Consider the following 25,332-nt stretch of genomic DNA (forward strand, 5'->3'; position numbering starts at 1 on the left):
GCCATTGGGGAGTTTGGGTTTTTTAAGCACCAGCTGCCTGGTCTCCTTGCTTGGTGCCCTGTAGTAAACACTTTCTTTCACCACAACCGGGTGTCAGTAGATTGGCTTTACTGCAAGTAGACAAGCTCTTAGTGAAGGCAAATCTGATCTAGATAGTTATAGATAGGTTGGAAACTTTGGTGATAAATTCAATTGAAAGTTTACCTTCCTTAGCAGTGGCTTGGGGGATACAGATGAGGGCATTATCTTTCCAGGTCAATGCCAGAGGAAAGGAAAGGAAAAGAAGGAGAAAGGGTTTCATGTTTAGTTAAAGTATGAAGTCTTGATCCATCATCTCGGGCAGAAGCAGTCTTCCTGAATGTCAGCGACTTCTCTTCCTCATCAGTTTGATTTGGAGGTCTCCAGCCCTTGTACAGGACCGGGTGTTAGGTGGGTCTTCTTCAGCTGTGAGAGTTATATCCAAGGTTCAAGTCCCTGGGGCTTGACTGCCATCTGCATAGTTGGGAGGACCTGGTACAGTCCCTTCCTAGGAGATTTAAGGGCAGTCTTTGCTCTTAGTGATTCCAAATCAGATGGTGGAAGACCACTGGGAATGTTAATTTGTTGAGTCATAGCCAGCTGTTTGAAGAAACTAGAAGAATTCAGGACCCAGTCCAGTTTACAGGTATATGACAAAACCTCAAAGACAGTTAACAGCACTAGAATCTAATGTCTACAAAGGTGCAAATAAAATTATTCCATGAATAATCCAGTTTTTCCCAGCTGTCCCAGCTTAGAAGTGGCTTCTGGAACACTCTTGCCCATTGTGCCAACTCACCTGGGTCCAGTACAAAGATGCAGGGTCTGAGGTGTGTCACAAAGGAATTTGTCGCACATTGCCTGGGACCCAAAATGGAGAAGAGCAGGTCATTGGAAAGACAGAATGATCTTTCTACATTGTCTGTAGAAAACATGTCAAATCTTCATCGCATGAAGAAGCAGAGTATGACAGTAAGCGGCCCAAAAGTCAGAAAGTATTATAGTGCCAGGATATTAATTAATAAAAATATTATTTTCCTGGATTTTGTGATGTTTGGGGTATTTGTCAACTGCTACGTTTCGAATATGGTGCCCCCCACAAAATTCACATGACCACCGTCACCCATTTCGGCCACCAGTAGTTTTTATTTATGGAAGTGGTAATGGTTTTCATTTATGATCATAACATAAAGTTTGCTTTTTAAATAAATGTTTATAAGTTTGTTTAAAGGAAATTGGGAAGTAAGGCTGGTCTCAGGCTAGTCACACAAAGACTGAAAGCAAAAGCAGCTGTGTGTTTGGTTAATCAGCTGATACAACACTGATCCTTTGCACGTCTGGTGCTAAATGTTTGCTCACATGGCTTCCCCAAGGAGGGAGTGTGACCAAACAGTGACTTTGAGTGCGCTGCATTCCGTGGGGCTGCAAGTTCTTCTATCCTTACCCCTGCCACCCATGGAAGGGATACCACCGACCCTTCACAACCCAGCACAAGGGCCACCTCCTCTCTGAATTCTCTCAGGGCCTCACCACACGCAGGTCAGATACGCGAGGACACAGATGGAATCTATAGAGCGCTCATTGTGCGCCAGGCACTGACTAAGTGCCTTACAAGCCTTAGCTCATTCAATGCTCACAACAACCATGTAAAATAAGTTCTCTTATCAGCTACATCTCACAGATGAGGAAACACTGAAGCTTAGAGAGTGCTGAGGGGCAATATTTGCCACCCCAAATGTGTCACTTTGGCATGAGGATTCATTTAGGCTGATTCTTTTTAAGAAACATAAGACGCGAAGTTTTTGTTACCGCCCCTCAGCTGCCGCAAAGTTTGTAGAAAAAGGGCCTGTTCCAGGAAAAGAGCCGTGACCAGCGATATCTGCAGAAGAACGCGGACTAGGTGGGGTGAGGGAAACCTGGCAGAGCCTAGAGAACAGAGTCCACTCTGCGCCCAGCAAGCATTTATTTACCAAACAGTCACCCTCAACATCCTCTTCTGTCTTTAGCTGAAGGTGGTATTTAAGGTGAGAGCTTTGACCATTACGGTGAGTTAGTTCTCCTGGGTCTCCCCATGTATACGTGTTGTTAAACTTTTTTTGTTGTTGTTGTTGTTGTTAAACTTTTGTTAGATTTTTCTCCTGTTAGTCTGTCTCATCTCAATTTAATTCTTAGACCAGCCAGAAGAACCTAGAAGGGTAGAGGAAAATTTCTTCCTTCCTCAACATCCATGCTGTAACCTGTGTCAGAATTTCCTTCCACTTTAAGGCTGAATAATATTGCACTGTATGTAGAGACCACATATCGTTTACCTAGTCGTGCATTGATGGACACTTGGGTTGCTTCTATCTCTTGGCTATTGTAAATAATACCATGACCACGGGTGTACAAATATCTCTTCAAGTCCCTGCTTTCAATTCTTTAGGATATATACCCAGAAGTGGAATTGCGGGATCATACGGTAATTCTATGTTTAGATTTTGAAGGAACCTCCATACTGTTTTGCGGTGTCGGTCTCAGCCGACGTAGTAATGCTGTTTGGGAACACCTGGGGGCACACATGTGGGCCTTTACCTCTCATGCGAGCCCCACAGGCCTTTCCCCAGCTGGAGCCAATGCTGTGACCGCACATGCCCTTCTGCTTCTTGTTGCGACTGCAAGACCCAGCTCAGCAACAACTATCAGGGAGCTTTGAAAAAACAAGGATTATTACTCTCAGGTCCTGAGGGCCACACAGCGAGATCAGCCAGTGGGGAGGAGTGGGTGATAGTGGAGACCTGGGGGTCCACCTGTATTGTGGTCCAAGGGTGGGGTGGTTAGGCAGGAACTAGGGGGCAGGAAGAGAAATGTGGGGTCACTCACACAGTTATCTAGGTTCCCCAAGGCTTTCTACGAAGGGGAACTTCATGGGTGCGGCCGGCCTGGGTGCTTACCTAGAAGCTGTCATACAGCTGGCGATGTGTTTATTCAAGATGGGTGTTTGAGGGCTTCCCTGGCAGCGCAGTGGTTAAGAATCCGCCTGCCAATGCAGGGGACACGGGTTCGATCCCTGGTCTGGGAAGATCCTACATGCCGCGGAGCAACTAAGCCCGCGCGCCACAACTACTGAGTCTGCGCTCTAGAGCCCGTGAGCCACAACTACTGAAGCCCACGTGCCACAACTACTGAAGCCCGTGCACCTAGAGCCCGTGCTCCACAAGAGAAGTCACCGCAATGAGAAGCTCGCGCACCGCAACGAAGAGTAGCCCCCGCTCGCCACAACTAGAGAAAGCCTGTGCGCAGCAACGAAGAACCAGGGCAGCCAAAAATAAATAAATAAATTAGTTAATTAATTTAAAGAAAAGATGGGTGTTTGAAATGGATGCTTTGGCAATCAGAAGCTTAACGCCAGGCACTTAGGATCAGGCATGTACACTACGTTTCCCATCGCAGCCTCACCATTTTACTTTCCCACCAACAGCGCAAAAGGGCTCCTTTCTCCACATCCTCATCAACACTTGTCGTTTTCTGGTTTTTTGATAGTGTGAGGTAGCCAACTCATTTTGAACAGATCCTATGGTCTACAGTTCAGAGAATAGAGAGTCTCAGACAAGTGTCTGGGACTTTGACACTTAAGACCTTAACACCAGAGCCAGGCCCTGGGAACGGGTCGCAGTGACGGCACGGTGATGCCAGGCTGCTGAGGTCAAGAGTGCCAGGCACTGGGTCTTGAAGACACCTCCCTACTGTCTCCATTCGTCTGAAAACGCATTGGCCTTAGGGTTTGGCTGTTGCCTCTCCCTGCAGGGCAGGAGCAGAGGGCCCTGGGCCCTCCTCTTTGGGCTGGATTCACTGTGACTTACTTCCAAGGCACGTGGCGATGCCAAAGTGTGTGTTTGCTGGAACTCTAGCTGTCCCTGTGTCTCCCTGGGCTCTGGGAGTTTGGGAGGGGTTATTTTTATTTTCTAATTAATTAATTAATTAATTAATTAATTGGCCGAGCAGGTCTTAGTTGCGGCATGCAGGATCTTCATTGCGGCACTCGGGACCTCTAGTTGCGGCATGCGGGCTCTTAGTTGCAGTATGTAGGATCTAGTTCCCTGACCAGGGATCGAACCCAGGTACCCTGCATTGGGAGCGGGGAGTGTTAACCACTGGACCATCAGGGAAGTCCCTTGGGTTTTTTTTAAAAAAAAACCCAGTACTTTATTCACGTAAACACACAGATCCTAGTCTGCTGGATGAGTTTTTACATTGTAAACAGCTGTGTGACCACCATCCAGATCAAGATCCAGGACGTTTCCAGCACCCAGAAGACTCCTTCGGGACCCTCCCAGTTGGTGCCCCCCACGGGTCATCACTATTCTGACCTGTTGTTGGATTTTATGTAATCAGAATGCTCCCAGCCTGTGCTCACTTGTGTCTGGCTCCTCTGCTCAAATGTGAGGTTCATTGATGACCTTGCCTGTATCTGTGGTCCCTTTTTATCGCCGAGGTCTGGTCCATTGTAGGCATATCACCATTCGTTTTTCCTTTCTCCTGCTGGTGAACATTTGTGTTTTTTCCAGTGCGGGGTTATGATGAGTAAAGCTGTTGTACACACTTGCATGTATTCTCACGTCTCTTGGGTAAATATCTAGGAGCAGAAAAGCTGGGACACAGGAGGGATAGATGTTTGACTTTACTATGTATGATCTGCCAAGTTTCCAACGCTGTAGTATTTTACACTCCCACCTGCAATGAATGAGAGTTCCAGTTGCTCCCTATCCCAGTCAATGAGGAAACGGTCCCCATGTCCTTGGTGTCAAAGAGGATTGCAAAGAATTTCCCCTTCTTTTCCTCCTTTCTGCTCCAACTGTGCCATCTGTCCCTTAAATCCGGTCAAATTCTGGTTGATCCAGGCATCTAACGGGGATGGAGGGTAGACAGAGGAGGCATGTGGCCTCAGTCTATGGGAACATCTCAAAGAAGTCAGTCTTTGCAAATTCTGGGGCACTCAGGCAAGCACAAGAAGGGAGAGAGGTGCAGACACGTGCACGGCCCCAGGGCATCTGCTACCCACGTGGTGCCTGTAGGACCCTTAGCTGCTCATCCAGGCTTGACCGCGGGGCCCTGTCTCTAGCACATGATGAGGACCTGCTTGACTTCAGGTAAGTCTATTGTCACTATGTCTTTCCTCCCTGCCCCTCTCCCCGACCCAGCTGATCCTGAGTCTCTGTTTCAGTCAATCATTTCCTTTAATAAGGTGCTGGAGCAAATTAAAGACAGTTTATTCAATATATTGCCCCCACCTCCATGTCACTTGGAATGTTCTGTTATGTCCAAGACTTCTCCACTCCCCATTCTAAAGCCCAGAATCAAGGGAGAGAAGAGAAGAGAGAAATTCATAGAGAGGAGGGATCAGAAGCTCCCAGGGCATCATTATACACAAGAATAAGGTAACTCCATTACGAGGTTTTCTATTTGCAAAACATTTCTTTCTACGTGATTATGATTATTTTTTAAAGATTTATTTATTTATTTATTGGCTGCACCATTTCTTAGTTGCGGTACACAGGATCTTTTAGTTGCAGCTTGCGAACTCTTAGCTGTGGCATGCATGCAGGATCTAGTTGCCTGACCAGGGATTGAACCCAGGTCCCCTGCATTGGGAGCGCGGAGTCTTACCCACTGGACCACCAGGGAAGTCCCGATTTTTTTTTTTTTTTGCCGTGCCGGCGGCATGCAGGATCTTCATTCCCCGACCAGGGATCGAACCCATGCCCCCTGCAGTGGAAGAGCAGAGTCCTAACCACTGGACCACCAGGGAAGTCCCTACATGATTATGTTTTTATATGAGGAATAGAATTTTAAAGGGGAAGAATACCTTTTTGAGAACCTAAGTAGCCTCATATGGCTCAGGATGCCACTAGTGAGCTGTGTGACCTTGGGCATGACCCTTAAGACTCTCTGAGCCTCAGTTTCCCTGTCTGGAAAATGGGTATAACCAGGCCTTCCCAGCTCCACCGCCAACCCGTGCACAGGCAGCGCCGTTGTTGTCTGGACACTCATGACACAGCCACACGCTCACAGGCAGTGTCGTCTAGTAGCTTGCTGCAGTGTGAATGTGGTCAGGATCTCTGAGCCTGCATGAACCTCTGTGAACTATTCGGTCATGGGTGGAGCGCAGGAGGAGAGTGGAGGGAAAAGGCACTGGGTGAGGAGCACCCACTTCCCTCTCCCAAGTATCATCCTCCACCATCCTCCCTCTGCAACCTACCTCTCTCCCTTTCTCTAAACCCATTTCCTCTTGCTCCTGGCTCCTCCCCCATTGAATAACCGCCAAATTGCTTTGGTTTCTATTTCTTTGTTAAGTCCTCCCCAGTGCAGAGGACTGCCCTTTCAGTGTGCAAAGTGGCAGCGGCCACGGAGGCAGTGGAGAGATGGCCTTCGGCGGCGCCCAGCCTCCCTACCTGAGCCCAGTGAGTTCCGGGGTTGTGGGTAGCCTCAGCCAGGGGGAAACAGCTGTGGAGCTCTGAGGAAGCAGCTCTTGCAGGTGGAGGGGGGAGGCATCCCAAAGAGAACACCACAAGGGCAGAAAGGCCAGCTGGGGCAGCCCTGACACAACTTCTGCTCCGCGCCCGTCTCCCTGGTGCCGTTCAGGGCTGGAGGGGGTGAGCATCCCAGGATTTGTGCGTCTGACAATCGTTTACTGAGCTCTTCCGGGTGCCTCTCCTGTTCTAGGTGCTCAGTGGGGGAAAGAAGGGCCTAAGTAACAACTAGAAAAGTGATGGCTTTTTTTGCTTGAAGGGAGTAGTAAACAGGGTTTCTGGGGAGATTAACAACCCAGCACGGCAGTGAAGGGCATTTACTTTGAAGATGGCCTCTCTGGGGTCAACCATTTACTAGCTGGGTGACCTCAAGCAAGTTACTTTACCTCTCTGGGCCTCCGTTTCTGCATCTGTATAATGGGGATAATCCTTAAGTCACTGCTGAGGTGGGGGTAAAGGATTCAGTGAGGCAGCACGTCAGGAGAGCTTGAATGGTGTCTGGCCCACTGTGGGCGCTCTGGAAGTGTTTAGAATTGTTACGAGTCTGGGGGCAGCAGGGAAGGGCTCCCAAGGAGGTGTCTGCTCCCTGAGGGGTGAGTGAACAAGGCAGCGCGGGTCAAGGGTGTCTGAGAGGGACCATCTCAGGAGTTAGCGGGGCTGCCCCTGCTTTGTGGGGCGCAAAGGGCTGCCTTCTGTGCCTTTCTGCCTCCTCTGGGGAGCCCCTGTAGCAGGCGGCCTTTTTAAACCCTCATCATCCCCATGCCACACATGGAAAACTGAGGCTCAGAGAGGTGGAGGCCATTTGTCAAATGTCCCCAGATGGTAAGTGGCCGAGGAGGGAGGTGTCTTGATTTCCCCCCCGCCCCAGAGGAAGAAGGTGGTCCAGGGAGAGCACTGGGGGAGGACATGGGCCGGCAGGCGGCAGCCCAGGCCCAGGAGGTTCCTGTGGTCACTGTGTCCTGGGCCGGGCCCTGCAGTAGGAGCCTCTCCCGGCCTCCGCTTCCCAAGAGGCCGGCAGGTGGGCTGACGGAGCCCTTCGTGGGGAGCGGGGGTGTGCGGAAATAGGTGTGGGGAGCTGCTGGGGGGCAAACAGGCCGAACCCACCTCTGCAGGGGCCCCGGCGTGGCCTGTTTGCTCTGGGCAGTGTCCAGTGCCCCTCCGTCCACCTCGTGAGGGCTCCCAGGGTGGGGCTGGAGGAAGCTGGGCCGCCCGGTGGGTGCCTCCACCGCGGCCTCGGGGTCAGAACGTGTCACCTGGGTCTCTTGCTCCATCAGATGGGCGACCCACAGACCCTTCCAGGCCCTGACGTTTTATTATTCTGGTGACGTGTTTTTACTTTTTAATCCTTGGATTCAAAAGGCAAAGATTTCAAATCAGAAGGAAACTCCTTCTATGGCAGCAGAGAGTCAAAACAGGCGCTTGGAAGTCCAGACCAGAAAGAGGCTGGGTGCAGCCCTCACAGGCACCCGGAGCGCCGTCCAGCCCACGTAGCCACCCTCTCCCAGGCCACCCATTGACCTGAGTACCTGGGACCTCACTTCCTCCAAAGTGCAGTGGGAAGGTCATCTGCCTGGCCTGTCTGCTGAGGAGGCCACGCCTCCAGGACCCGCCTCTGGAGCCCCCCCCCCAGTCCTCGCCCACGCCCCGCCGGCCTCATCTGGCCCAGCCCCCAGAGGGCCAGGAGAGCAGCTGGTGTCACAGTCAGGACAGGACTCGCTGTTTGGCCCAGGGGAGCACTCGGTAAGCCAGGAGCGAGGGTGCTCTGGGCTTCATCGTGAGAAGCAGACCGTGTGGTGGTTAAAAGCATGGGTGCTGGGGTTCAAGCCCGGCTGTGTGGCTTTGGGCAAGTTATGCAGCCTTCCTGTGCCTGTTTCCTCATCTGTAAATGTGGCACTAATAATGACCAGGGTTGTTGTGAGGATAAGAAGATAACACAGACGAGCAAGGTTGGCCACCAGAAGGGCAGCAGTACCCTTTGGCTAAAAGCTGCCCCCTCTGGGTGACCCCCTGTGCCAGCTGTGGCTGGGTGGCCTCTGTGACACTGGGCCTCCAGAAGAGGGCTGCCCACCCTCTGGCCTGTAGGGCCTGACTCTGCTTTCCGGACTAGATAGGAAGAGGAGGAAAAAATCCTCAGCCTCCAGGCACAGCCCAGAGCTGAGAGCGAGTTCTGACCCAGCAGAAAGTTTAAGTCATCCTCATGCAGACAGCTGCCATTGTCAAGGCCTTCCAGCCAAGGGCTTTCCACTTAGCCTTTCACCTAATCCTCTTTAAGCACACTGCCAGGCTGGCAATGCTATTGTCTCACTGTTCCAAGGAGGGAATTGGGGTGCAGGCAGGTCAAATGACTTGTTCAACATCAGAGATGCCAGCACAAGGAGCTGGGAGGCGAGCCCAAGCTGTGGGACCATAAATCCAGCATAAAAATCCATCCTCCTAAGTCATACAAAGCAAAAGCAGGTGCTGCTGTTTCCTGCTAAGGTCACACACACACACATACACACATACATGCACAGAGGGGTCCTTGGCCAGCCAGGCTTAAAACAATACAAATTTATTCTCTTACAGTTCTGGAGGTCAGAACTCTAAAATCAAAGTGTCAGCAAGGCTATTTCCTTCTGGAGGCTTCAGGGGAGAATGTTTCCTTTTTGTTTTTTTTCTGCAACTGTTGAATCTCAAATATTTTCTTTTTTTTTTTTAGTGGTTGTTCCATTTTATTTTTTATTTTTTATTTTTTTGGCTGCATTGGGTCTTTGTTGCTGCGCGTGGGCTTTCTCTAATTGCTGCGAGCCGGGGGCTACTCTTCGTTGCAGTGCATGGGCTTCTCAGTGCACGGGCTTCTCATTGCACGGGCTTCTCATTGCGGTGGCTTCTCTTGTTGTGGAGCACAGGCCCTAGAGCACGCAGGCTTCAGTAGTTGTGGCACGTGGGCTCAGTAGTTGCGGCGCACGGGCTTAGTTGCTCCGCAGCATGTGGGATCTTCCCAGACCAGGGATGAAACCCGTGTCCCCTGCATTGGCAGGCAGATTCTTAACCACTGTGCCACCAGGGAAGTCCGAGAACATTTCCTTGCCTTTTCCAGCTTCCAGAGGCTGCCTGCTTGTGTTGGCTTGTGGCCCCTTCCTCCTCCTTTAAAGCCAGCAGCTTCTTGCTTCTGTTGTCACATCTTCTACTACCAATTCTCCTCTTCTGCCTCCCTCTTTGAGGACCCTGTGACTACACTGGGCCCACCGGGATAATCCAGGATAACCTCTACATCTCAAGATCCTCAACCTAATCACATATGCAAAATCTCTTTTGCCATGTAAAGCAACATATTCACAACTTCCAGGGATTAGAACGTAGACATTTTTGGTGGGGCAGAGGGGAGGGTGGTAATCATTCAGTCTACCATACCCTCCTTGGAGTCAACCAGTGTTAGCAGTTTCTTTGAATCCTTCCAGAAATGTTTTGTTCATGGTAAGTAAATATATGTATATAGCCTCCCCAACCCATTTTAAAAATAATACGTGTGGCATCATTCCGTATCAGTTCTCAAAGAGTCCCCTTCTTCCTCTTCTCTTCTTGTTAAGCCGCCATAGAATCCACTGTATGGAAATAACATAATTAATTTCACCATTTTCTTCTTGGTGGACTTTTGGGCTCTTTCCAATTTTTTGCAATTATAATGCGGCAGTGGATAATCTTGCCTTTAGGATTATACTCAATTTGAAATAATCTTGTGTTTCAGAATTTGAGGGCACCATTTAAGACAACAAAATCTCACAAAACTTTTTTTGGGGAAATCCTTCCTTAAGATTAACCTGTACTGCCCGCCCCCATTATCTACACATGGCTTCCTCCATCCTGCCTTCCTTCTGTGCCCTGATGACCCCATCCCAACACACTCTGCTTTCAGTTCTTTATACCTTAGTGTGAATATGCTTAAGGGAAGGGCCCATACTTGCCAGGAGTATGCATTTTAAGCCCTGTCTGTCATGATGGTGTGAAAGGCTCTTAAGAGAATTTCAGGCTTCAACAAACAAATGAGGGGATTCTTTTTCCAGGAAGTACGGCCTGCTGGTCTATAACTGTGTCAGGCTGATTCTACTTCTTCAAAATCACTGGCACGGACAGAAACAACAGAAAGATCTCAGAGATGTAGAGAAGCCATGATGTGCTTAAGGTCACCAAAGTATTTAATGGCAGAGTTCAGACCTAACCTGAGGTGCCGCAAAAGACACCTTTCCCAAAGGTCCATGGAGAGCAGAGTCTGTCTGAATGGGATCCTGGCGTTACAGGTTATCTCCCAGGGCGAGCTGTGCACGTGAGTTAGGAGGGGTTTCTCTGGATTCTGAGTGGCTGTACAGCTCAAGGACATAGGCTAGGACTGAACTGGGCTGGTGGGTGTTTTTTGTTTGCCTGCAGAGTGTTTATTTTAACTCGTTGTTAAAGAAAATTTTAAAATTTAGAGAGAATAGTATCATAAACAACACATACCCGTCATTCAGTTTCAACTCATGACCTGTCTTGCTTCATCTCTACCCAACCCTACTTCCCTTTGCACTCCTGGATGATTTTGAAGCAAATCTAGATATATCATTTCATTGCAAATATTTCATTATATGTCTCTATAACAAAGGAACTCTTCTACAATCCTTTTTAAAGGATTTTTTCCCCCAGAAATTAGAAAGTTTTACAGAAAAAAATTCCAGGTTTTGGTCTTCTCCTAAAGACTTGGAAGCTCTGCCAACACTGGACCTGGATGGTAATCACTGGTTACAGCTGAGTGGACACTGCCTCTTTAGATAAGGAAGATGATGTCTACTTTGCCTCAGTCCCTACCAATCCCTATTGTACCCTACCTGGCCAGCTCACCTATACACATCACCTGCCTGGCTCCTGTACTCATTTAAATTTTTTTTTAACATCTTTATTGGAGTATAATTGCTTTACAATGGTGTGTTAGTTTCTGCTTTATAACAAAGTGAATCCGTTATACTTATACATATGTCCCCATATCTCTTCCCACACATTTAATTTTTGTAAGGAATTGACTTAAAGGAGAAGGTAGAAAAGACTTGAACAACTTGAAAAATGTGAAAATTGACTAGGAGATAGAACTGTGTTTAAGGCAGTTTGTAGAACCACATTAGATAAAAGGCATTCAGGAACGAAGCTTTGAAAGCTGAGACATAAGCAATTTAGGAATTTTGATTAGAGAGACCCAGGTGGAAGGAAGCAGAGGGGCAGTAGAGAGATAACCTACCACGTACCAGTCTCTTCCACAGACTTTTTGTCACTCAATCATCAATCTCACTCAGAAGGTGGGATTTATCCCTGTTTCACAGAAGAGGAAATTGAGGCAAAGAGAAGTTAAATAAACTTCCCAAGGCTGCTAAGGTAACAAGCAGCCAAATTAGGATTTAAATCTGGAGTATGCCTGGCTCTAAAATGAGGCATCCCTCACCGTAACCATGGATCCTTTAAACAGGCTCAGGAAAGAGAACGTGACAAAGTGATGGGGCCCAGGAGGGGTGGAGATGTCACATTAGGACTTTGGAGGATGCCAAGGGCCTGGGGGAAGGAATGGGAGCCCAGGAGCAGGAGTAGAAGAGGGGGCTGCCCCGCAGTTGCAGAGAGCACCTGGGAAGAGGCACTTTCTGAGGCGGTGGAGGGCAAAGGTCATGGTCACGGCTGTTCTCGGGGTGGGATGGGCAGGAGAGGGGAGGATGCCTTCTTCTTGGCCTGCTCAGGTGAGCAGAGGGTTTATCCTCGAGAACAGGTTGGTGGGTCTCTTTGGTCCCTCGGGCCCCCTGAGTCCCCAGCCAGGGGACTTTGCTAGGAACCTGGCCTGGGGTCCAGCAGCCCCCTCCTCACTCCCCTGGTTCCTTCCCATCTCAGGGCTGTGGACATGCCACTTCTTCCTCTTGGCAGCTGTCACACTGTCCCTGACACATCCTCTCAGAGCCGGAGGGATCTCCTTCTCACAATCTCAGAATGTCTGTGTATCTTCCTCGCTGCAGGCCTGGAAGGCCCGTGGGGCGGAGCCTCTCTCTGTCCTGTTCACAGCTGCACCTGGCCCCTAGCCCAGTGCCCGACACCCAGGCCAGCCCCCAGCAAGTGCTGAAGGGGATGGAGAGAAGCAGGCCAGCCCACTGACCACCGTCTCCTCCTCACAGGCCATTCCGTTCACTGGGATAATCCAAGGGGGTCTCCAGGACGGACTTCAGATCACCATCAATGGGACCGTTATATATTCCAACGGAAACAGGTACCTGGAATCGTTGTTTCTCTCAGCCTCGCCCCTGAGCGAGCCAGGGCGCTCTCAGCTCAGGTTGGTCCACCCAGCATCCTCCGAGCTGCCCGCACCTGGCTCAGGGGATGAGAAGGGCCCGGCCCCTGCCCACAATGCACGGCACTCCTGCCATCTGCCAGTAGCACCCAGGGCACCATTAACCAGACTCCCCAAAGATGGGGGAGGGGATAATGGGAGCTCCCAGTCTAAGGAGGGAAGCAGGCCAGCCTAGAGGCAGAAGTTCCAGGACTGAACACTGTATGCTGTGACCCAGAGTTGCAGAAACATCACCTTCCTTCATTTCCTGTAGCTGCCCTCATCTACTTCGGAGCCCTCCCTTGGTCTGACGTGGAAATAGTTAAACTTGCCATCAAAGTTGTAATTTGGTCTCTTTCGGTTTCAAGCTCTTTCCCGGAAAATGCTAAGTCAATTCAAAAAATAAATATCTTAGCGCCTAGTTCCCAAGGGGGCTTCCCAGGAGGAGAGCCTGCACGTATTCTCAGAGGCAGGAGGGTTCTCGGATGCTCACGCAGCCCTGGCTGACCTCTGCTGAGGTCCGGGTGGCTCGGAGGCCTGGGACCCGTGCCCAGTTTCGGTGGGGTCCACGTGGGCTGCACCCTGAGGTCCACAGTGCCCACGGAGGCCCCTCTGGACACGTGGCCCTCTCTCAGAAGCCTCTCTGTCCCAATCCCAGCTGGCTTCTGCCCCTACGTTTCCTCTCATCACTTTGCATGGGGCCCGGGGACCTTCTGGATTCCTTCAGGCCCCTCCCAGGCCCAGCCCTACCCCTGCATCTAGATTCTAGATGACTTCCTCTGCCATTGCTTCCCCTCCAGGTGGACACGGACACACTGACCATGGGACTTTGAGAGCCCTGAGTGCCCCCAGGGGACTCGGAGGGAAGTGAGGCACCCAGATTCCCCCAAACTCTGCCAGCATGGGGGTCCCAGACCTCGGCTCTGAACTTCCAGTGCTTTCTCTCTCCCCCTTCCTCTGCCCACCCTTTCTCCCAGCGCAGCAGGGCTTTCTACTCCCACCCTGTCTAATAGAATCTCTCCCTACCTCCGAGGGTCCCCCTTCCGATGGGAGCTTTTGCTCTCTCCCTTCCCTGGGGCAGGAATTTTCAAAGGTACACAGGAATGAAGCTGGAGGACCGCAAAGGGAAAACTACACCCAGAGGTATTTCAGAAACACTATTCTCCACTTTAAGAGGAATAGAGACTTAGATTTTCTCATTCCAGAGTCACTTGGAGCTTCCTTTCCCTTCGGTATTCCCAGAGGGAGGGCGGCTGGGCTCAGGGCCACGCCAGTTTCCCGCAGGCCCCGCTGGCTGAGGGTTCACAGAGAGCTCCGATGTTGAGGACGGCGTCCAGAACCCACCCCCCTTAACCGAGAAAGAGAACGGGCTCTGGGGGCTGCCCTGGCGGTCCAGTGGTCAGAACTCCACACTTCCACTGCAGGGGGCACAGGCTTGATCCCTGGTTGGGGAACTAAGATCCTGCAAGCTGCTGTGCGGCCAAAAAAAAAAAAAAAAAAAAGTGGCGGGGCTCTGCAGGCAGGGGCTCTGTCCATCGAGGGCCACCCTTGGGTGCAGGGCAGTGCCTGGCTCTGCGGGGCATGACGTGGGAGCGAGGCATGCGCTCTGACCGCTGTGTGTTTGTTGGGGAGACCAAAGTGACCCCGAGAGGCAGGCTGCAAACCACACTGGTGCTGAATTCAGGGAAGGCGGACCCTCAGAACCTCAGACTGGAACTTGGTTTGGGGACACGAGCGAGCTCCGTCTGGGAAGAGGCAGAACAAACATTTATTGCGCCCACTTTGTGAGCCAGGTCCCTCAGAAGATTCTTTTGTTTCTGTCCTCACCTTACAGTCAAGGTTGTACCCAAAGGAAGTTGGGATGGCGAGGGGCTTCCTCCGAGGAGAGATGGGAACAAAGAGTTGCTTGCTTGGGGGCTTCCCCTGGCCGCCTTGTTAATCATCTTCGAAGGAAGGCAGTCACCCCCTTTCCCGGATGCGGCAGCTTGAGGGTAGCGAGGTGCGGGGTCATTGCAAATGACAAACAGTGCAGAACTGGGGTCTGGGTCCAGGCCTGCTGACCTCACTCAGGTCAGGTGGACACACGCCAACCTCTACAGGGGGACAGACGTGCACACTGAGGTCCCCACGCCTGGAGGGCTAGTGTTTATTCTATGCCTCCCCTTTAGACACCATCTCTGTAGGCGTCCCATCAATGTCACGTGTTCTTTCCGTTTGTCCTCTTCTCTCTCAACTGAGCAGATGTGGGCTGGCCTCCAACGAGCGACCACTTGGCACAAAAGGTTCTCACTCCTAGGCACATTTCTCGACTTCCATCTTGGATACAAATTTCTTTACCCATTTTCTACTTATTTTTAGAAAATCACACTGTAAGGGCAAAATGTGGTAACTGCACAAAAACATACTAAGTGTAAATTAGGTGAGCAAAAATGATGGCAAAACTAAGGATGGGTACAAACCAGCCACGCAGGTTGTAGGCAGGATCCCAGATGGATGTCAGTCAAAGGCGTGAGACCCTCCTGTTCCCACCCTTGGCAGTAAACCAGGATACCGAGAGCCCTGTCTGATTTCCCTCGGCCTAGGTTTGCTGTGAACTTTCAGAGCGGCTACAATGACAATGACATTGCCTTCCACTTCAACCCTCGGTTTGAAGACGGCGGGTATGTGGTCTGCAACACGAAGCAGAAAGGAAGCTGGGGGCCTGAGGAAAGGAAGATGCAAATGCCCTTCCAGAGAGGGTGTCCCTTTGAGCTCTGCTTCCTGGTACAGAGCTCGGAGTTCAAGGTGAGCAGGAACTCTCCTCTCTTCCCTTCGGCTGTCTGTCCCCCAGCCTGATCAGGCGTGGTGAATAGCATTTAAATAGTCACGTGAGCAACACCTTTGTACAGAGAAGAGGACCATTTCCTTGTAAGGATGCAGTCTCCTTACACACCTTCACCTGCATCTACAAGTGCACTTGTTGCTTCTTTTACTCCGGAAATAAGCACTAGATAAGTCACCATGGTGCTTTTTGGCCTCCTGGGTCTTTAAAGTCCAAATTATTTCAGTTCCTCTGCCCTTCTTCCACTCCAGGTCCCTGGTAACATTTGTTTTTGTTACATTGGTGCAGCCTTTATCCAGGTGTTATTAATGGCTTAGTTTTGCAGGGCATTGCAAACTGCTTTTGCAAGCAGAGCAGTGTCTCTGGGCTTGGGGAGACGGGGGGTGGGGGGTGAGTACATCTGTGTCTGTGCCCCTCTGTGTGAACATGGATGTTCCCAACCCCTCACCATGCAACCTGACGTCACCTCTCCTCTGCTCCCCACGAACTTTTGTATGCATGTTTCAGTAACACCCCAGGTGACCTAAGATTAGAAAGACAAACCTACTGCAATAAGCAGACAACCGTAAGAACTAAAAAGCCAACAACCAGAGCCACGTAGGGATTGTGTCCGGATGCACTTTGGATCACAAGCATGTTCCTGTAACTGGCACAGCTCTGAAGGCTGATGCCCCCGACCTATAGGGGATGGATGTGAAAACTAGACACAGGTCTAAACTTCTAGAAGCAGGGGTCCCAGAAGCTTGGGTGAGTTCCCACCTGGCCAGGGACCCCCTCCTGCAACATGCACTCATCTCGGCAGGTGATGGTGAATAAGAACCTCTTCACGCAGTACGCACACCGCGTGCCCTTCCACCGTGTCAACGCCATCTGTGTCACGGGCGCCGTGCAGCTGTCCTACATCAGCTTTCAGGTCAGACTGTCCACCCAGCACCCGCCCCCAGGGGCTGGGTGCAGGGCCCGGTCCATTGTGCCCAGGCCCTGCTGCGTGGGCCCAAAATTGCCAGCCAGTCTCCTTTCCAGATGGCTCTGGGGACACACCTCTGGCTCCCCCGTCCTGTCCTTGTGTCGCTGTCTCTGTCTGGGACACCTGCTTCAGTCTCCCGGGCTCCTTGGCCACTCATCTCTGTCATTCCCACCCTGGTTAGGAGGCCGTGTGGTTCTAGAAAGACCCGAGGCTTGGGAATCAAACTGAATCCAGCTCAAATCTCCAGCTCTGCCATTCTCATTGGCTGGGGGATCTTAGACAAGTGACTTCGCCTCTCCCAGCCTCAGTTACCTCACCTGTGGAAGGAGCAGGGTCTCTACCACCCCATAGGTCCTTGTGTGAGTTCAATGAGGCGATACACATCAGAGGTCACAGAATAGCCTGCATGGGCCACACTTGGGTCTATTTGACCCTCTCTGTGCTTTAAAATTTTTGAATGTGTTACCAGCATCTAAAAGGTCAGCAGAAGTTTTTTGTTTTGTTTTGTTTTAATTAATTAATTAAGTAAGTAAGTAAGTAAGTAATTAATGGCTGTGTTGGGTCTTTGTTGCTGCACGTGGGCCTTCTCTAATTGCGTTGAGCGGGGCTCTAGAGCATGGGTTCTAGGCACGCGGGCTTCAGTAGTTGTGGCACATGGGCTTCAGTAGTTGTGGCATGTGGGCTTCAGTAGTTGTGGCACGTGGGCTTCAGTAGTTGTGGCATGCAGGCTCTAGGGCACAGGCTCAGTAGTTGTGGCGCATGGGCTTAGTTGCTCCACGGCATGTGGGATCTTCCACTTAAAAATAGTTAAGATGGTCAATTTTATGTGCATTTCACCACAGTTTAGAAAAAAAAAAAAGGTCAGGTGATAGCACATGGTAATCTGGATTTCTGGCTTTTTGTGAAAACTGGAAAGATTGGGGTATGCTGGGCCCACATTCTGCAGGGCCCCAGGCCGCTGGCTGGGAGCTGTCGGCACCACTTTGGTATTTGAGTGTGTACCCTGAGATGGGAAGGCACACAGCAGGCCCTTGACAAATATGAGGCCCTTTCTCTTTGGTCCTCATCTCTCATACTCCTTCCCTCCCGAGCTCCCCCTGTGGGGCTGGGGAGAGAGGAGAGAGAGATGGAGGTGGAGAGAGAGACGGCCAGCCTGCCGCCACTGCCTGGGGCCTAAGCTTCCCTCTGCCCGTCCTGGACACCCCGGCTCCCCCTGCTTGCCTGTCTGTCTCCCTCTTGCCTGGCCCCTGCTTTTCCCCTCTTCCTTGGCTCCGTTAATGCTTCTCTTCACCCCATGGCACCTTTTGTTTTAACAGAACACTGGCGCAGCTCTCATCCAGCCCGCCTTCTCCACGGTGCAGTGCTCCCAGGCTGCCTGTTTCCCACCCAAGCCCAAGGGGCGCAGACCGAAAGTGAGTTCAGTGGAGGCCTGGGGTGGCTGAGCCGTCAGCAGGAAGGACAGAGCGTCTGAGACGCTGGTCCAGCCAGCAGGCCAGCCAGGGTCTCCAGGCCCTGTCATGCCCAAAGGTTCCCTGCCGCCATCCACACCCCCGGGCCCAGAGCTGGGGACCTGGGGGTGTCCTTGGCTCTGCCTTCCTTTCATTATCTCTCCAGGGCACCAGTGCCTCTCTTCCCAAAGCCACTGCCGTGGTCCAGGCCATCTGCCCCCTCAACACCCCGACCACGGCCTAGTTCCCCACGGCCCACTCACCCACCACAGTGACCTTCCTATGCACAAATCTGATCACGTCCTCCCCCTGCTTTAAAGTCCTAAAGGCCCCAAGTCCCTCTAGATAAAGTCCAGACAGCAGGACCTGCAGAATCCTCCCCAGTCTTGCCCCAGCCTCCCTCCCGGCCTCATCCCTCACCCAGGAAGTTCACGCAGCCCCCACTGCTCATTTGGGGCTCTCTCAGGCCACCGTGCTTTCTGCACATGCTATCCCAGTGCTGAAAGCACCCTTTGCCACCCAGCCCCAGCCAATCCTGAGTGGCCCTTCACAGCTCGGCTGTCACTCCTCTGGAGCACCGTCCCTGGAGTAGATCACTGGATGCCCTCCTGAGTCACCACAGACTTTGGACATGTCTGTGCTACACCAGTCACCACGTCCTGCTATAACTGTGTTTATGTGTGTCTCCTCATCACTCTCCTCCCTCCTTCCCTACACCCACCGGGCCCTTTGTGGGCTGGGATTGTAGGTGGTTTATTTGTGTATCCCTAGCATTTTGCACAGAGCCTGGCATGCAGTAGGGACTCAGTTAATGAATGTGGAATAGGTTTGCAAGAGGAACAGTCTGCCGGGTGAAGGCAGGGTCCCGGACAGGAAGGGGAGCAGGGCCTGGCCCTTTCTTTGGCCACCTGAGCAGTGGGGACTGGGAGGAGGGCTGTCTCTCTGCCCAGCCTTCCCGGGCCCAGCACGGTGCAGCTGGGGCACCTGCCTTCTGCCATGCGGACACAGGACTGATGGAGCTGCAGGGAGCCTTTGCAGGGCAGCTGGCCTTTGGCCCTGGCCTGGGGAGGACAGGGTGTGGCGGATACAATCAGCAGAACTGGGTACCATTTGGATTTTATCTCTTGTTACCTGGGTGAGCTTGGGCAAGTTGCCTAATCTTTCTGAGACTAGTTGCCTCACCAGCGAAATAGGAGGCAAGGATGCCTCCCTCATTGTAAGGTCTTGAAGCCAGAGCCTGGCACACAGCAGGCCTTCAGCCAATGCAAGTTTTCACCTTATGGGTGAAATATGGCACCAGGAGTAATGGCTTTGCCTCTGGGAGCTAAGGGAAGCTAAACGGTCTGTATCAGACATATCCACCTCTCCTTCTGAAGGAGCCAATGGGAACGTTCCCCCTCCTCCACCCCAACCCCATTGCATAACCATAGTGTACCCGGGATGGTGGGTGAGAAGATGGGCGCCCAGAAGGCTCAGGAGGGAGGCCGCGTGTGAGGAGGCCTTTCTTACCACAGCTTCTGCTGCCACGTTACTCTCGTGTGGCGCCAGTGTTAACCACCATTTTGGTTTCTCATCCCCTTCAGCCTCCAGGGATCTGGCCGGCCAGCTCGGCTCCCATTGTAAGTGTCTTGCTCTCTCTTCGGAATCTCTTCACTCCGGCTTTTCCTGTGGGTTAAAAGGAGGAGGCGGAGCCAAGCATGGAGCCTCTCCCGTTGGAGGGTAGGGCCGCCAAGGCCAGACCCTTGGGCCATCTGCCTGGCTGGGGTGGTGATGGTGCGAGGGAGTTCGGGGGGGGGGGAGGGGTGGCTGGCCCTGATGAATCGGGAAGGAGCCCCAGTGGCCGCTGGTTTGCTCAAGGCCCTGCCACTCTGTGGGCAGCCATAGGACACCAAGGCCCCACGTTCACTTCTTCCTTCTGCAAAGCGAGGCTGTGCTAGAGACATTTCCCTGAGAAGAAAGATGCAGGCCACAAATGCAACCATGTTTCTTCTCCAGAGAAGAAACGCCTCTACCTGCCAGTTTTGGGGCGTCTGGTCAGGATGATTGGGCTGGTTACAAGCTCAAGATGACCTCACCTAAGAGGAGGGTGTTAAGTGGTGCCCTCTGGTGGCAGGTGGCCGTCTTCACACCGGTGAGAGCCGGTTAAAATGGGGTTTCTTTCTTCCAGACTCAGACCATCATCCACACCGTGCAGAGCACCCCTGGACAGATGTTCCCTGTAAGTCTGAACGCTCTGGTCAGCTCACAGCCCCACCACGTGCCCCTTTCCCAAGGAGTGAATTCTCTAGGCCCAGAGTCAGGAAGAAAGCAGTTTAGCAAGGAAGGTGGGGACATTTGGGGCTGGGCCCTCTGCTTAGGAGAAACGCACGTAAAACTCTCCATGGGACAGTAGAGATTCTGGATCAGGCTGGATTTACCCAACGACCCAAGAAATAGGTCCCCTAGGGACCAACAGGAAAACTGGTCCTTCTGTCCCTGAGAGGGGAGTGCAGTGGTCCCAGTATCTGGATATGAGACCCTCCATCCTGAGGACAAGCCCCCAGGATGTCACTGCTGATCACAGGCTTAGGCTGCCTCTCCTCCTCCTCCTGCCAGTGCAAAGCACACGGGGGGCCTGGAGTCAGTGGGGCTGCCCCTGGAGGGGTTGAGGGGCAGGTGACCATGATGGGATCCAGGAACACGGCAGGAGTCCTGCCAAGGCTGACATGGGAAGGAAGGTGACTGGGAGAATCCAAGGCCTGAAGCCCCACGACCTCAGTCTCCCACTGGAGCATCCCCTCTAGAATGTGCGAGGGCGTGTGTGTGTGTGTGTGTGTGCGCACTCCCGTACTGAATTTCCCGATCTCTTTTCAACAGACTCCCATGATCCCACCCATGGCATATCCCAACCCAACCTATGTAAGTGGTTTCTCTGGGAGGGATGGAGGTCTGCTTTGTGTTGTGCAGGGTTGGGGTAGGGGGAGAGGGGAAGGCAGCTTACAAAATGAAAAGCAGTCCTTTAGTAAACTGAAGTTCTGGAAACTTCCAGGTAACTTAGAAGACTTAGGAAAGGGGCTTTCACCTTGAAAATCGTCCCTTCTCCATGAGCATATTATACGGTCTTCCCTTCTCAGCCCAAGCATCCTTTGCGTCCAACCAAAGCTCTTTTCATGATAGTAAATGCCCATTAATTTGAGGAATGCTGGAAAGTTTTCCTTTGCCATTTACTGAGCCAAGTAAAGATACCATGGAGTTCTTTCTTGAAGATACAGGCACAGTTAAATTGTCGACTGGCAGTCCAAATGCACAGAAGTTGACATGAAGTTTCTCTTGCAGCGGCGGCTGCTCTGGCTGCTGCTGTCTGACCTGCCCCCTCCTCCCCACAGCCGATACCTTTCTTCACCTCTATCCCCGGTGGGCTGTACCCCTCCAAGAGCATCAAGGTGTCGGGTACCGTCCTGTCCAATGCTCAGAGGTAAGCCAGGGTTCCTGGGGAGAAGAGACACCCCAAGGTCATTCTGGCCATTCCCCCGGCTCGGGGCAGAGAGTCCATGGGAGCGGCCCATCCCCAGGTTCTACATCAACCTGTGCTCCGGGAGAGACATCGCCTTCCACCTGAACCCCCGCTTTGACGAGGATGCCGTGGTCCGCAACACGCAAATCAACAGCCGCTGGGGGTCTGAGGAGCGAAGCCTGTCCCGACAGATGCCCTTCTTCCGAGGCCAGAGCTTCTCGGTGAGATGCTGCAGCCCCGAGCTGGGAGGGGCTCTCAAGGGGCAGGTGGGGCAGCGGGTGGAGGTCATCTGGGGGCACCTTGATCGAGGCAGGAGCTGATGCCTCTGGGGTGAGGACTAGGCCCAGAAGAAGAGAAAGTGTTCACCAAATTACTGCTATTATCATTTTACTGTTGTGTCCCACATAAGGCAGGTGGCAGGTGCTACCTGCTGTTACAGATGAGGAGACTCACTCACACGTGCAGGCTACTTGCTAAGGTCACACAGCCCATCAGTGCCCAATCGAACTCAAGAATGAGGTGTCAGTCATTCACTCACTCACTCATTCATTCAACAGTCATTTATCAGCTATTTCATCCAGGCCCACTTTGAGCAGCAAGTACCACAGGTACTGGGGGGACAATTAGGAAACAGACGGTCCAGGTCCTGCCCCCATGGAGTTTACAATCAAGGCGGGGGAGGAACAAGGAAACAAATGTATGGACAGATCGCTGCAGAATAGCAACGGGTACTATGCAGAGGGCAAAGTAGAATAAGAAATAAGTGAGCCCCGGGCAGGGGCCATGCTTCCTTAGGCGGGGGCAGACCTTGGAGGAGGCCCCAGCACAGGCGGGACCTCAGTGGTAGGAGGAGCCCACCTTGCAAAAAATCTAAGGGGCAGCAGAGGGAGCTGATATCATCGCAGAGGCAGAGGGTCATGGTCGTGGCCTGTCTAGGAAGCAGGAGGGCCGGGGCTTCTGGGAGAGTGAGGATGGGGAGGTGGCGGGTGGCACTGCTGGAGGCCTGGATGACACAGAGCTGGGTTCTCGACCCTGACTACATACTCAAATCACCTGAGAGCTTGAAAAAGAAAAAGCAATGCCTGGCTCCACCCCAGGCCCACGAGAGGATGAGCCTGGACACCCGTATTTTTAAATATGCCCTAATACTCCTCACCCAGGGTTGAAAATGACCGACATAGGGCCTTGTGGGTCATGGATTGTGGATCTTAGTCCAGGGTGTTGGTGTGTTTCAAGCCAGAGAGCAATATACTTTGATAGCTGTGTGACCTTGAGCAAGTGACTTAACAGCTCTGTGCCTCAGTTCCCTTATCAAAAATATGGGACTGCTAGTAATATTGATCTCACAGAGATGGAAGAAGGAAATGAAATCGAGTTTGTGACACGCTTAGGACAGTGCCCGGTGCGCAGTGACTCTGCTGCTGGTGTTAGCTATGTGATGGGGACGATGGTATTTTAACAGCTGTGCTGCCACTGCCTCTGGGAGAATGTCGGGGTGGAAGAGACAAGTTAGGAGGCTGCCGCAGCAGGAGTACAGGCGCCGAGCACTCCTGTGTGCCGGGTCCTAGGGGCATGGATGACACAGGCCAGCATTTGTGTCCCTAGAGGCTCAGGGTCCAGCTAGAGGGTGAGGATAGGGGTGGGGGACACAGCCTGAGGGGGCGCCTGACTCGGCTAGGAGGGGCTCAGGAGGTGGGGAAAGGCCGGGAAGGTTGGCTGCAGGAGGGTGAGTCCTGAAGGGGGAGTAGCGGTGATCCACGCAGACAAGGTGTGCAGAGCGGGGAGCACGGGGGGAAGGGCATTCTGGGGGGAGGAACAGAATATGTAAAAGCACAGGGAAGGAGAGCATGAGACATGTTCGGGGAAGAGTGAATCCTTCGGTGTGGCTCGAATGCAGTTGTGGGTCTTGCTTAACTAACGTTTGGGGAAGGTGGGAAGGAGGGAGGGAGACGTGAGGCTGCCTTTGGCTTTGAGGACAGTCTAGACGGGGTACAGATGCTGGGGCCTCTCATCCAGGTGTGGATCATGTGTGAAGCCTCCTTCCTCAAGTTGGCTGTGGATGGCCAGCACCTGTGTGAATACTACCACCGCCTGAAGAACCTGCCCGCCATCAACAGCCTGGAGGTGGGGGGCGACATCCAGCTGACCTATGTGCAGACATAGGCCAGCCCTGCCTTGGGCTGCCATCTGGCTCTGCCCATCACCCCCACCTGCACCGCATCTGGGGCTTTGCTGGAGAGACCACGTCCTTGGCTGGCTCTGCTTCTGGCCACGTCCACCTCGTCCCAAGCCGCTAGCTGTCACTCCACGCGGGAGGCGGTATCCTCGGCCCCTCCCCTTCCTCCAGTCTTTAACCTCTCCTCCTCCCGGAAAGCTACCCTGATGACGCCCCTCTGGTCCCCACCAACGGGCAGGAGCCTTCTCAGCAGGGGACTCTCCCCTTTCCCAGTGTCCTTCGAATAAGGAAAGAACAATGCTTGTCAGCACGTGTGCTTGGGATGATCGTGGTTTATTAACTGAGTTTGGAGACCTTCTGGAGTCTCTGGAATCGGGGAGGTCCAGGCTGAGGGAAGAGGGAGGAGAGAGCACGGGCTCACTTTGATCAGAGGGTGGTTCCTGACATCCGGGCCTGCTCCCCGTGGGTCCTCCACGAACCCCACAAACGTGTGGGAGAAAGCTCAGGCCTCTTGGACAGGCATCACTGACGCAGGAAGCTTGGTGACGGAGGTGAACCCAGGAAATGTCCCCATGCTTCTGAGATGGGCCAAGGGCTGGGCTGGGCTCCCGAGAAGCCGACTCGGAAGAGAGGCCTGTTTGTGCGCTTCTGCTGTGGGTCCCCTGGTGTCGGGGGTCAGGGTGTGCGTGGGAGAAAGAGATTCAGTGTGCGAGGTTCTGCCAGTCACTGAGCCAGGGCACGGGGACCGCCTCTGTGTCCCCATGATGCCAGCGCATCCTGCTAGCTCCAAGAATCCTGTCCTCGGGAACCAGGGTGGGGCTCAGGGCATCCTCAGACCAGCAGTGCCAGCAGCACCTGGGAGCGTGAATCCCGGGCCCTGCCTCGGACCTCCTCAGCGTCTGCGATGTGACAAGATCCCAGGTGGTCTGCTGCACGCCGGAGTGTGAGAGGCACTGGTCTAGGGGACTGTTGTGCAGATGCGTCGCTGGGACACTGAGGTCGCATGCCCCTTTCTCCCCACTACCCCACCCGAGCAGGAGTGGTGGCGGGGAGAAGTGGGCCGGGGAGCCAGTGAGACAGAGGCCCGACCCAAGCTGGGAGCCAGATTTTGCCAAACCCTCACTTAGCCCCTGGCTGAGTTCTTTCCTTGTTCTCACCGGGCTCAGTCCCTTGAGAAGCCTTCCCCGTGAAAGATGTGTGTCCTTCCCTCACTGCCACGTCCTTGACGTGTGGCCCAGCCTCACCTGTGCTGTCACCCAGGGCCCAAATCATTACTGGCCACACTTTCACGAAACAGGCAGCCCCAGAGCAAAAGGCGGCGACTGCCTAAGACCGGGCTGTGGTCTAGGCCTTCGCTAAAGACTTGGCAGCCTCGCACCCCTGCCACGCCCCATGTGAGACGCCTCCTGTGTGAGATGCAGCTCATGCCCGCCGGCCGGCCTGTGCTTCCTCACCCCCATCACGGGTCTTCAGATGTGCACAGAACTCCGTGTGCTGTCCCCATACCCGGTGGGCATTTCAGAGGAGCAATGGGGCCACGCTGATATGTCCCTTTGTGGGGGATTTTTGTCCAGGCTGTGGCACCCCCCCCAG

General features: G+C 52.8%; 1 protein-coding gene and 1 long non-coding RNA gene across 3 annotated transcripts; one reads left to right on the top strand and one right to left on the bottom strand.

Moving 5' to 3' along the window:
* Nucleotides 1-6,328: 6,328 nt before the first annotated feature.
* On the top strand, nucleotides 6,329-24,049 carry LGALS9 (galectin 9). 2 transcript variants are annotated; one of them, XM_082371305.1, is made up of 11 exons: nucleotides 6,330-6,455; nucleotides 12,683-12,774; nucleotides 15,417-15,618; nucleotides 16,458-16,568; nucleotides 17,939-18,034; nucleotides 19,654-19,689; nucleotides 20,238-20,288; nucleotides 20,927-20,968; nucleotides 21,436-21,524; nucleotides 21,622-21,784; nucleotides 23,580-24,049. In XM_082371305.1, the coding sequence occupies exons 1-11, from the start codon at nucleotides 6,417-6,419 to the stop codon at nucleotides 23,724-23,726; spliced, it is 1,068 nt and encodes a 355-aa protein (XP_082227431.1). In that variant the 5' UTR covers nucleotides 6,330-6,416; the 3' UTR covers nucleotides 23,727-24,049. The 2 variants fall into 2 exon arrangements, with proteins under 2 accessions (XP_082227432.1, XP_082227431.1); XM_082371306.1 differs by lacking the exon at nucleotides 17,939-18,034 and having other exon boundaries at nucleotides 6,329-6,455.
* Nucleotides 9,234-19,643, bottom strand: LOC309618084. The gene is made up of 2 exons (XR_014238313.1): nucleotides 19,580-19,643; nucleotides 9,234-10,108 (listed from the first exon to the last, which is right to left on the bottom strand). It is a non-coding gene; the product is annotated as an uncharacterized lncRNA (long non-coding RNA).
* Nucleotides 24,050-25,332: the final 1,283 nt, after the last annotated feature.

Source organism: Balaenoptera borealis (genome assembly GCF_965194805.1).
Source record: "Balaenoptera borealis genome assembly, chromosome: 20".
Classification (NCBI taxonomy): Eukaryota; Metazoa; Chordata; class Mammalia; order Artiodactyla; family Balaenopteridae; genus Balaenoptera; species Balaenoptera borealis.

Excerpts from the sequence above, each read along its gene's own strand:
- LGALS9 (XM_082371305.1), top strand. The coding sequence starts at position 6,417 with ATGGCCTTCGGCGGCGCCCAGCCTCCCTACCTGAGCCCA. Across the intron at positions 20,969-21,435 it reads CATATCCCAACCCAACCTAT|CCGATACCTTTCTTCACCTC; the intron begins GTAAGTGGTTTC and ends TCCTCCCCACAG. Across the intron at positions 21,525-21,621 it reads GTCCTGTCCAATGCTCAGAG|GTTCTACATCAACCTGTGCT; the intron begins GTAAGCCAGGGT and ends GCCCATCCCCAG.